The 12452-nt window shown below is 51.9% G+C and overlaps 1 protein-coding gene across 1 annotated transcript in view; it reads left to right on the forward strand.

Moving 5' to 3' along the window:
• Positions 1 to 226: 226 nt before the first annotated feature.
• Positions 227 to 12452, forward strand: part of c18h10orf90 (chromosome 18 C10orf90 homolog) — a 12850-nt gene continuing 624 nt past the window's right edge. The window contains exons 1-4 of the mRNA XM_060037232.1: positions 227 to 2111; positions 4028 to 4094; positions 7145 to 7293; positions 11192 to 12215. Of these exons, the coding sequence (XP_059893215.1) occupies positions 1479 to 2111; positions 4028 to 4094; positions 7145 to 7293; positions 11192 to 12215 (1873 nt within the window). The 5' untranslated portion in view covers positions 227 to 1478. The remainder of the gene's footprint in view (positions 2112 to 4027; positions 4095 to 7144; positions 7294 to 11191; positions 12216 to 12452) is intronic.

Consider the following 12452-nt stretch of genomic DNA (forward strand, 5'->3'; position numbering starts at 1 on the left):
TGTGCTGTCTCCAGGACGTCACGGGGCCTGTGTCAAGTGTCTGACACGTTGGAGCCCACAGTCAGAGGCACTCCTCCAAAGTCCTCAGGCTGTCCCGCAGCGATCACATGGCCTGGGACCGCGGCTCAGAGACAGAGAGGTCTCATCAGCCGCTCACCACGAGATCACAAGGCCACACAAACAACACACACAACACTGAGCGCAGATTTAGAGAGAGGTTCTATTAAAGGAGTCACAAGTACGGGGTATATCTATCGGCTGGGTTAAGTTATGTTCTATTGTTTGCGGGGGGAGGGTGAAAATGGAAGTGCTTGAATAAATGTTGTTTGTGTGTGTGTGTGTGTGTGTGTGTGTGTGTGTGTGTGTGTGTGTGTGTGTGTGTGTGTGTGTGTTTGTGTGCGTTTTTGCCTTTATTCATACACATGCTGATGTGTGTGTATATATATTTATGTGTGTGTGTGTGTGTGTGTGTGTGTGTGTGTGTGTGTGTGTGTGTGTGTGTGTGTGTGTGTGTGTGTGTGTGTGTGTGTGTGTGTGCGCGTGTGTGTGTGTGTCCCACACCATTTACCATTTAGAACAGCGTGACTTTAACTATTTTGTTTACAACATTGGGGGAATGTGTTTCGGAGATTGTCCGCGATAAATCAAAGCGATTACTTTATTTAACCAAACATCGGCACTTTCTTTCTTCTCCTGGTCGTCGGACTCTGTGTTCTGATTTCTGTATTCCTCTTGGTTCCTCCCTCCTCCTCTCTCCTCCTCCTCATCCTCCTCTCCTCTCCTCCTCCGTCTCCCTCTCTCGTTGTGTATTGGACTGTGTGCTGGCCCTCTGTTCTGTGGCTCTGTTGTTGGCCCTGTCGTCCCCTCACATGGCTCCACGGCTGACTAGGGACAGTGTCTGTCGAAGAGGCTGGTCTAGCCTCACGCACCCAGAGAGAAAGACACAGGCTCGTCTTGAAAACAGCAGGACTCACCACCAAGGAGAGATTGTCTCCGGTCGACATCCAATCTAAAAGTCTTGATTATTCTTGGGCAGCTTTTTTTTACGGTTGAACTCGAAAAGTGCAGCGCCCGCTTTAAGGTGGAAGGGTCGGTCCAGGCTGGGGTAATTATAGGATTCTCAGCAAGAGCACGCTGGAAGGAGGAGAATCGTTTCCATCCTGACAGGATTATTTGACTTTCATGTGCTGAGTGCTGTTGGAGGGCATCCTGCGAGCTGGCCGTGCGAGGTTAGTTTGTCACCTGGAGAGAGGGAGAGGGAGAGAAGGAGGGAGAGAGAGGGAGAGGGCGAGAAGGAGAGAGAGAGAGACGGGGGGAGAGAAAGACAAAGAGAGAGAGAGAGAGAGAGAGAGAGAGAGAGAGAGAGAGAGAGAGAGAGAGAGAGAGAGAGAGACCTCCAGTGTGCGGTTCCTTTATCCCCCCTGCAGTCTGAAACCCGAGGCCGCGCTGAGCCGAGCGCAGGCCGGCCCCCCGGGGAGATGACCCTCCGCGGGACAGCTGTCCCCCTGCGCAGGTCCCCCAGCTGGCGGCGCTCAGGCGATGACTCCCACTGGGAGAGCCTGCTGTCCGGGGGGGAGGCCCCGCCCCCCCCGCGCCGCCCCGCCCGGCCCCAGAGCATCTCGTCGGAGCGCGGCCCCGCCGACCACTGGCTCCGGGAGCCGGAGAGGACCCAGAGAGGAACCCCCCGAGACCCCCCCCAGGACCACCGCGGCCCCGGGCCCCCTTACGACCGCCCGACCCCCACCATGCCCACCCTCCACACCCTGGACCCCCCGCCCCGGGGGCCCGACCGGACCCCGCCAGCCACCACCAGACGGACCTCCTACCGCGGGGAGGACTCCCCCCCCTACAGCCGGACCCCCAGCGGGGGCTCCGGGTCCCGGGGGGGCAGCCAGGAGTCCCTGCTGGGCCCGGACCGCGGGCTCCCTGGGGAGCGGAGAGGGAGCCACGAGAGGGCCCGCATGGTGCAGGGGCCCGTCCCGGGGCAGGCTCGGGTCAGCGCCCTGGCCCCCGTGAGGGTCGGCTGGCTGCCGGTGCAGAGGAGGGTGTCCGGGATCGGGGACCCCCCCCAGGGCCAGACCCCCAGGGCGGAGACCCAGCCCAGCGCTCAGGTTAGACAAGTGGTTCTCAAACTTTTTATACCGTGGACCATCACAGAAAATATTGGTTGCCCGAAGTACTACCATTATGACAGATGTTATAAAATATAACATACAGTAGCGTGGGCCGGCGGCGCACGTCTCATGCAGGAGGCACGTTTATTCTTAAAAGTAATATTTTTTATTGTTAGCTGTTGTCAGCTGTACAAAGTGGTAGCACTAAAACGGAGACAAGGAAACACATTGGCACATACACACACGGCAAGTGAGAACATGATCTCATGGTAAATGTATTTCCATTCGTACTCGTATTTTGATAGTAGCCTATTGTTTTTAATCTAACGATTTTTTTTTTCTAATTCCTCTGCGTAATAGCGCATCGCGTACCAGTGGTAGGCTACGTGTACCATAGTTTGAGAACCACTGGGTTAGACCAATGGTTAGAGCTCATATTGGAGGATGTGGAGATTAAGGACGTTCTACCTTCAAGGTGGTTTGTGTGTGTTGGGGAACCCCTCCGTCAGGGCTGCATTCCAATACTAATCCAACCTCTAAGGTAGAAAGTGACTTCAAGGTAAAATGTTCCTTCAAGGTAATTTACAACTTCAAGGTAGAGAGCACCTTCAAGGTTATTATATACCTTCAAGGGACAGAACATAAATCAGATTTCGAACGCAGAGAAACAACCTCAGAAGTCCATGAAAGTCATTTGCAGTCCGGTTGGATTTGGAATGCCGCCCTGATGGAGGAATTCCCCAACACATGCAACACAACCCCCAACATATTCAGACGGGGGCTACCTCGCTGGGTTGACACATTTTCCAAGAGGATATTCGTCGATACTCACTAGAAAGTTTTGTTTATTTTCGTTTATATTAACGATAGTCTGAATAAAATATGACATTGTTTTGCCTATATTATATTCTGCTATTGACGTACACAAATAATATAACTTTCCAAAGCAGCTTGTGAATATTTGATGAGCAGGTAACATCATATCTGTATCTCTAAATCATTGATTAAGTTCTGGGTCGCTTTACTGCTGGGTAAAAACATTGTTTTTATCTGGCTGCAATAAAGATGGATAAGATAGGTTTCCATGGTAAATAATGGGATAATTGACGTCATTACGAAGCGCCCAAAACGTAGGTACTGTCCTCGGTCCTCTCCCACTAATACTACTAGAGAGATAAATTAGGTTAAATGCGAGTGCGACAGACTTTCCTCATTGTATGCACCAGACATTTGGACTGATCACCTGCGACTAGAGGACTGGAGGACTGGAGGAGAGGCTGACGCACCAGAGACCTAACGGTACAGAGAGACATTAGTATGAGGCTCCTTACCTGGGAGAGCCTGACGGTAGAGAGGGCCATTAGTAGGCGGCGGCTCGCCCCGGCGTCCTCTGAAAAGCGCTTACTCTGCGGGAAAGAGCATTCCCCCAAAAGGTTTACGACCCGTTTCGAGCTGCGCCAGCGATGATCGAGCCCTCGCTGCGCCCTGAGTGGAACATTCAGAGGGAGATTATACCCAAAGCACTAATAAAAGGAGTGGGAAATTGATGGATTTATGGGGAATATTGTGGATTTTCACCGCGCCGTACACAGTTGTACTTCACTGGCTTCTTTAAACTAGTGTACTCTCTAGTTTAGTGTGTGTGTGTGTGTGTGTGTGTGTGTGTGTGTGTGTGTGTGTGTGTGTGTGTGTGTGTGTGTGTGTGTGTCATAGGAACAATTCAGAATTTCAATATGATGGATTTTTCTTTGCGCAAAAATGGAACTTGTAGCCTACTGAGCTGAAATACATTCTAGGCTAACTTTTAGGTTTTATTAAAAAAATGCGGTCAGGGCATCGGTTTTCAGTGAATAAAATAACCTGTTACAATCGTTTTTGTTTCCTTTCCTGAAAAATTTGATTTTCTCTCCCAGATGAAAATGAAACAACCAATTACCCCGATTCTCCAGGCGTCTCCTTCCAACGGTTTCAAACACCACGGTGAGTTCTGAGCTGCACCCTGAACACTCGGAGTGACCACAGTGACCCACAGGACAGGGAGTTAATCAAAGTATTATTAATCCCCCGAAACACACCAAGACGTCAGCCAGGCCAGGCTTATCTCTAGTTTACCTCTGGCTTTGGGAGGGAGAACGGTCAGGAAACGGTCCCATCACAGTTAATGCTCAAAACCAGATTCTCTTTTCACAAACGTCTCTTAAGAGGCACACTGTGATGTTGAAATGTTTCAACCAATAACACCTGATGCAAATACAATAATGATTTATTCGCTCCATGAAAGAGGATTGTATGTATGTCCCATCCGATGTGTGTCTGTGTCATGTGGCGACTGAGATCGTTTTGTTGTTGTTGTTGTAGGCAAAGTGATTTTTGTTCTTTAACACAGTGTGTGTCTTAATGGCTGCCATACTGGGGGTTTAGCCTGAGTTAGCCTTAAGCTTAGGCTTAGGCTAAGCCGGGAAAGCTTAGCTGGGCGCACATCAATGACTGTCTGATTGCGGTCGGTCGATACAGCAGACGGCTGGAATTTAGAGGGTGGCCAGAAGCGACTCTAGAAAATGTATTTAAAATACGAGGGCATGGAGGCTAATGTGCTGGGTAATCTAGCGGCCAGGGGGATTGACACCTAGCAGCTGAAAGGTTCTGCGTTTGAACCCCAATGCCCTCTTCTTAATATTTTAATTTATTTATTCTACGCCTATTTTTAGACCACTCGACATTAAAGCTTACATTAGTATCTCATTGGACCACACATTCGTAGTACTAGCACCGGTTTTGACTAGTTTCCGCTTCTAGACATACTGGTCAACACAACACCATATAGGGGTTTATGGGTCGGAGGTAAGTCAGGCCCTGTGGGCGTGGCTTCTTTCCCATTCCGGCCACACCAGTACCGGCTGAAGATGTACCCGGGTGGTCCGAGAGATGCTTCGTGAACCATCCCCAGACCTCTGTTCACCTCATGTCTCTGAATAAACCACGGGTTGAACCTTTAGCACTCTGCACTCCGAGCAGGTTCTGAATCTACACAGCTAGCAGCAAAGGACTCGGGCGGTCGTGATGATGGTGTTGGTTTTAATGCGGGGATGCGATCGTCGTTTATCGTTTGACTCGTTTGGACATTAGTTCTCCACATATTCAGAAAGGAGAGGAGGGAGGAGAAGAAATGGGAGCAAATGAAGAAAAGGAAAACTAAATATTGCGATGGTGTTTCGACCAATGCGTGAAAAGTAAACAAGTTTCAAATGAGCTTATGATTATGAATTTCCAGCAATCCTTTCCCCCCAGTCGATTAATAATAAATCACTTGCTAGTCAATCAAACACGCATTATAAATATTCATGTTTTGGACGCACTTCACAGTGAATGATAGCATGCTGCTGCCGCTCAGCCAGACGGCCAGAGACACGGGTCCAAGTGTCCCTCTGAAGGGCTCTTTATGTAGGCTCAGAGAGCCCGGGGTCTGGCTGGATCCAGACAATCTTCCACAGGCCATCATCACCTCACTGAGAGGGGACATGATGATGATGATGATGATGATGATGATGATGATGATGAGGATGATGATAAGAGGGTGATATGGTACTTCACATCATGCATTATTGACGTGATGTCAGATGGGTGTGTGTAAGATACACATGATTAACTAAAAATACTTTACGATTTGCAGGAGAAAGTGTAGATCTGACGGTAGCAAAACAAGAGTGCATATCAAAAAAGGGGAGCTAAAGAGGAAATGCTATAGTGTTAAAGTAACTTCTTTATGTAGTCCTCCTTGTTTTGCTGTTTAGCTGCAGTCTGAAAGGGCTTCACATCCCAGACTCTGACATCTTTGAATTGTAGGTAAAAACTGAACAGTGATTGGTCACTCCTTCTAGGGTTCAACAAAATGGCAATAGATGCCAATTTGGGACAAATAATAAGAAAATAACTTAAGCAATAAAAACCTATTCAACATAAGTCAAGCTTTGGGTATAACCACAAAAAAATAAGTAAATTGAAAGGTAGGGGTTGATGAATAACAAGTGAGGCATTGGAATCCTGATAACCTGATTCAGCAGTGAGGGGAATCCCGAGGCTGCGTTCCCTCATTCTAACTCCCAGCATCCAGCCCGCTTGGTTCAAGGAGTGTGCGGTTGTGTGTGCGGTTGTGTGTTTGTATGCAGAGCCAGTGCAGCCGGTGAGTGAGCGGCTCGCTGAATCCAGAGCCCATGGGTCAGGCATTCGTCTCGATGTGAGCTCAGTGCTGGCTGAGCGACGGCGACCGGCCAGCGGGGGAGTAATGGATAGTGAACCGACGGTACTCGGCCAGAAGAGGCATCCAGGCTGCTCGTCGAGGAGGGTCACAATGAAGGATGGATTAGAGGAGATGGAGCGGGCTGGTTGATACAGGAGCAGACAGTCCTGGGCAAGGCCAGACAGGTGGAAGAGGGATGCCCCAACAACCAGAAAACAATAAACCTTGACAGGCTGCGAGTGGCACAGCCGTTCGTCTCCATGACATTCTCACATGGCGACGTAACTACGTCTTCTGTTAGGACAGGGGGATCAGGGGTTGATGGGGGGGGGGGGGGGGGGGGGGGGGCTGGGGCAGAGGTTCGGATATGGTTTGTCTTCAGTCGGCGGTGGCCACCTCGATTCCAGGAATCCCGTTGCGGTCCGGACACCCAAACTACGGCATCGCCTCCCTCCCGCCTCAAGTCAACAGGAAAACACCTCATCAGCATTCTCATGACATCCAACGCTTACCCCGTGGCAGGAGCCGGTCACCATGGTAACAGAGGCTTGGGGAAAAGGCTGGCCTCTGAGTCGTTCGGAGCGGGGAGGGGACGAGAGTATCTGTACCGGGCGCTCCGCCGTCCCAACACGGCCTGTGGACAATGTCAACAAACGACACGGTCCACAGGGAGGTGTGTGTGTGTGTGTGTGTGTGTGTGTGTGTGTGTGTGTGTGTGTGTGTGTGTGTGTGTGTGTGTGTGTGTGTGTCCAGAGTTTGACAGTGAATGTGTTTGTTGTTCCTTGACACACAGAGGGAGAGGTGGAGCAGAGGGAGGCGGGGCCCTACGGTCTGCGGGCGGGGACCAGGTGCTCACCTGAGACCAGGTGCTCACCTGAGAGGACGGAGTGGAGCACGTCTGAGTGGAGCACGTCTAACGTCGCCACCCCCCCGCTCCAACAGGTAACACACAGATCCTCCACTCACCTCACCACTGTACAGCGCTGGGTGTTTTAATGGTTGTTTCCCAGTCTGGATGGAGAGCGGGGAGCAGGGTGGTCTAGTGGGTGAGTGTGGTGTTCTCCCCCCTAACCCCCGCCATTTCACCTCCTTTACTCTCCCCACACCCCTTGCCCACTGAATCCGTCCGTTGACGTATCTCATTGACTTTGCATGGGGCGATCCCGCAATGCATTGTGGGTCCGTCCGTTCCGTCGGCTCCGTCTCTTGCGTTCAGAAGTTGAGAAAATTTAAACTTTTCAGGCTGCGAAGGATCCGTCAGCCAATCAGATCGTGGCTCCGTCTGCAAATACCACCCCCCCCATCCGTCAGACACGCCTTCCGTCGTCCGTTGACGGACGGATGCAGTGGGCAAGCTGCGTGGCACCCCTCTTGGGCACTTATTGTGTGTTGTACGTCCTGGCACATAAAAATAGCATCGTGTAGCATCTTATCCTAGCTATCTTTGTTGTATACGGGGAATGGGTTAACCTAGCGATTGTTGGTGCTTGGCACCTTGTTCTATCTACATCCTTACTGTCCTTACTGTCCTTACTGTCCTTACTGCCTGCCTGCCTGCCTGCCTGCCTGCCTGCCTGCCTGTCTGTCTGTCTGTCTGTCTGTCTGTCTGTCTGTCTGTCTGCCTGCCTGCCTGCCTGCCTGCCTGCCTGCCTGCCTGCCTGCCTGCCTGCCTGCCTGCCTGCCTGCCTGCCTGTCTGTCTGTCTGTCTGTCTTTAATGGGCGAGGCTTCTGGAGGTGTTTGTAATGTGTGTGTCAGTTCCATTTTTCCTAACACCTTGGTCGGTGTGTAAACAGGATGGAGGGCTTGGTGGAGTAGGGCTACGGCCTGTGACACCGCCCACCACACTGGGTGGTGTACAACTTTACACTACCCGGGGGATGGTGTAACAACAACATCGCCAGAACTTATAAACGCAGTGAGAGGAACGTGATCAAAAAGTGGAAACTCTCTGGGCATGAACACATTTAAAAGTAATATCATACATTTAATGAAATGCATTAAAAAAGGAATTGGTCCACAGAAATATCAGTATCATCCACACAATGAGAGTATCTCGATTCAAAAGTTAATATTTTCAGTGCATCCAAATATATTGAATGAAACGCATTCGCATAATGGTATTCACAGATCACTAGCCCTAAACTCTATGAGAAAACCTTTTTATTATCCAAGCATTTACAGAAAATATAAGATAATTATTAAATGTTCGAAAACATAAACATAACATTTGTTTGAACAGTTTTTGAAAATAAGTTCAACCCAAAAATGAACCATAGATAAGATTTCTCCTGAAGTCTGTTTTTAGGAAGAGAGGCTGCTCTGTCAGATGAGCCCTACTTCCTGGGGCTCTGTGGTTCAGAGCTGCCCAGTGTTTGTAGTGGGGCTGATCTGTCAGCATGTTGCCTCAGCCCGGACTCAGAACACAGGCAGAGTCCGTCACATGAGGGGTGTCTCGGGCTGCGAGGAGCTCCGACTGCAGAGAGGCTGTCAGCTGGAGCCAGAACAAAAAAGGGATTCACAAAGTTACACAACTCGTTTTTTAAAATGTCCAAGCCATGGGGAGGGGGTTCGAAGAGGAATTCGAACGGAAATATGAAAACAAACTGTAAGCCAATATTTGAGTCATTAATATTTATGCCATGAGAAATATGAAGATAGTCTTTTAAAGAAAGATGTACTGTCAATGTTCTTCCTGACTTGACAATCTGTCGAAATTGCTTTTTTAAATGTATTTTGTTATTGTATTGATCAAAGAGATTATTTATAGACTCGTACATATTCTCCCCAAATCTTCATTCCTCAAATAAACGACACAAACTGTTAGTCAGTCAGTCAAGGGCTAATCAGAGATCAAGCATGTGCAGTATTCATTCATGGTAGTTAGTAACTCTAAGAAGAACAGATCATACATTCTGCAGTACATTCATGGTAGTTAGTAACTCTAAGAACAACAGGTCATACATTCTGCAGTACATTCATGGTAGTTATTTACTCGAAGATAAAACAGTTCATACATTCTGCAGTACATCTCTGAAATCTAAGATAATAACTCAAAGTATATGAAGTAATCATCTGACCTAGCAGATCATTCGAACAAAACATCCTGGTGATAGAGATCCAGGTTCTCTATACAATATAATATAAAGTAAGTAAGTAAGATGTTGTGTATTGCACCTTTACAGAGCAAACGTCTTGGCATTTACATTACCACAGTACATTACACATGGACACAGCCCCGACCGACACTGAAAACACTAAAACACTACAAAGCAGCCAATCCGGTTCCTCCAGTCTGAGACAAGCATACAGGATCTCCTGTCAGAGCTTAAAACTACAAATCCACTTTAGAACGTGACCGCTCCAAGTTTTGAACACATGGACACTGCCAAGACCTGTCAAGGTCAAAGTCCTCCTGAGTTGAAGCAATGTTAAAACGCCAAAGAGAATAACCGCCTTCAGATTCCAGCGTGAGTGGGACAGCGGGCAGGACGCTTTCCCGCTGATACACCCTGGCATTGTTCACCCGTCTCTTGACTGACTTCGGGCTCCTTGGCGCTCTGTTGGTGTGTGTCTGTGTTTGTTTGTTGACGTGCGTGTGTATTGGTGTGTTTGTGTGTAAGTGTGTGTGTGTGTGTGTATGTGTGTTGGTGCGTGTGTTCGTTGTGTGTGTGTGTGTGTGTGTGTGTGTGTGCGTTTGTGCGTGTGTGTGTTGATGTGTTTGGATGTGTTTGTGTGTTGGTGCATGTGTGTGTGTTGGTGTGTGTGTGTTGGTGCATGTGTGTGTGTGTGTGTTGGTGTGTTTGCATGTGTTGTGTGTTGGTGCATGTGTGTGTGTCGGTTTGTGCGTGTGTCTGTGTGTTGCTGTGTTTGTATGTGTTTGTGTGTTAGTCCATGTGTGTGTGTGTTGGTGCGTGTGTTCGTTGTGTGTGTGTGTGTGTGTGCGTGCGTTTGTGGATGTGTGTGTTGGTATGTTTGTATTTGTTGGTGCATGTGTGTGCGTGGGTGTGTGCGTCGGTGTGCGTGTGTGTGTGTTTGTTTGGTGCTGGACACTCTGCGTAGTGTCATTCTGAGGGATGCTACGGTCGCCCCCGGTCGTGCAGGGCTGTGTGTTACTGCAGCGTAGGGACTCTGCTCAGCGCTCTGGGTCTCCTGCTCAGCGCTCTGGGTCTTCTGCTCCAGGGCTGTCTTCAGTCCTCTGACTAAGGACCAAGCGGCCGGGCCCTGGAGAGGGAGCGGACAGTGGAGCTATTGTCGCGGCGCTGCGCTGGAGAGGCGTCACGTCGTGTCACTCCGTAGTCGTGTCGAATGTGGGTCAGGCTGCGACACGTCCTCCGCTGCACCACGGAGACAGAGCGGACTGTTGTTTGTTATAAAAACGGTGTGTGTGTGTGTGTGTGTGTGTGTGTGTGTGTGTGTGTGTGTGTGTGTGTGTGTGTGTGTGTGTGTGTGTGTGTGTGTGTGTGTGTGTGTGTGTGTGTGTGTGTGTGTGTGTGCACGCACATGCCTCCTTGTGTGTGTGTGCATGCGTATGTGTGTGCTTTTCAGACTCTCAACTAAGTGTGTGTGTGTGTGTGTGAGTGTGTGTGTGTGTGTGTTGGTTCCTCATGACTCATGGATCTACCAAAGCAGCCGTTTCCAGTCCCTAACAGCCGACCTCCTCTCTGACCTCCTCTCCTCTCCTCTCATCTCCTCTCCTCTCCTCTCTGACCTCCTCTCCTCTCCTCTCCTCTCCTCTCCTCTCCTCTCCTCTCTGACCTCCTCTCCTCTCCTCTCCTCTCCTCTCCTCTCTCCTCTCTCCTCTCCTCTCCTCTCCTCTCCTCTCCTCTCTGACCTCCCTAGGTGTCCAATAAGATCAGTGTAGCCACCAAAGAGCGCGGCCCCCTCACCTGGCAGAGCCTGAGGAGGGGCTGGGGCTTCAGTAAGATCTCGGCGCTGAGCGGAGGATCCAAGGTCTCGCCCAGACCCCCCGGCGCCGAGGTCCGGACCCCCCCACCGCCATCGTCGGAGGGGTGGGGGCTGCACTCTCCTCTCTACAGGACCGGCAGTGCCCAGCCGGCCGGGTCCACCGCGAGGAGGGACGGCGTCTCACGACCGTCGCCGCGGGAGACCGCCTCCGTCGCCACGACGACCACCACCACGACCCTGGTCCCGCACGACAAGGTCAGCTTCTCCTCCATCACCATCTGCTCCAAGAAGGTCACCAGGACGACCAGTCTGCCCCCTGACAACGACAACAACGCCCACAGGGCCGCCCCCCCCTCCCTCCCGGGACAGCGGCCCCCCGGGGCCCCCGACTCCGTCACCCTGCGGAGGAAGGCCACCGTCGTCAAGGTGACGGAGCAGAGGATGACCTCCGCCTCCTCCATGTCCGCCGCCACCGCGCCGGCTCGGAGGCCGTCCCCCGACCACGTCGCCCCTGGCGACGGTCGCCAGGGCGACGCGGCGGTCCACCGGAGGAAAGCCACGGTCATCAAGGTGACGGAGCGCCGGGAGAGCTACAGCGCGGCCGTCACCCCCGGCAACCGGCCGCCCCACTACCGACACAGCTACACGGAGGGGGTCTACACGGAGGACAGCGTGTGGCGCCAGGGGCCCCAGGGACACCAGGGGCCTCAGGGGCCCCAGGAGCGCTACGTAGGACCCCCACAGAGGGGGCCCTTCCAGCGAGGGCCCCCAGAAGACCGGTGGGGCCCGGTGGCACCGCAGGGGGGCGACCTGGGGAGGGGCGGGGGGGGACCGCGCCCTGCACCGGTCCACGCTCAGCCTGGTGCTGAGTGGGGGGGGGGAGCCCCGCCCTGCGCGGCCCCCCCCCGCCCGGGGCCCGGGCGCCGGGGGGGCGACGGGCGGGTCGCGGCCCCGGCCGGTGAGTTGCTACGGCAACGTGTTTGGACACACTGAGCCTGCACATGTTGCCGTGGCGACCAAGCCCTGCCTGACCAGGATGCTGAGCTTGGGGAACGTCCTACCCCAGCAGGCCAGAGGCATCCCCCCCCAGCCCAGCGGGGGTGGAGGAGGTGGGGGTGGGGGTGGTGGAGGTGGGGGTCTTCCCAGCTCGACGGGGGTCCCGGAGCCAAATGGAGACGGGAAAGAGGGTACGGTT

This window comes from Gadus macrocephalus, chromosome 18, assembly GCF_031168955.1.
Source record: "Gadus macrocephalus chromosome 18, ASM3116895v1".
Classification (NCBI taxonomy): domain Eukaryota; kingdom Metazoa; phylum Chordata; class Actinopteri; order Gadiformes; family Gadidae; genus Gadus; species Gadus macrocephalus.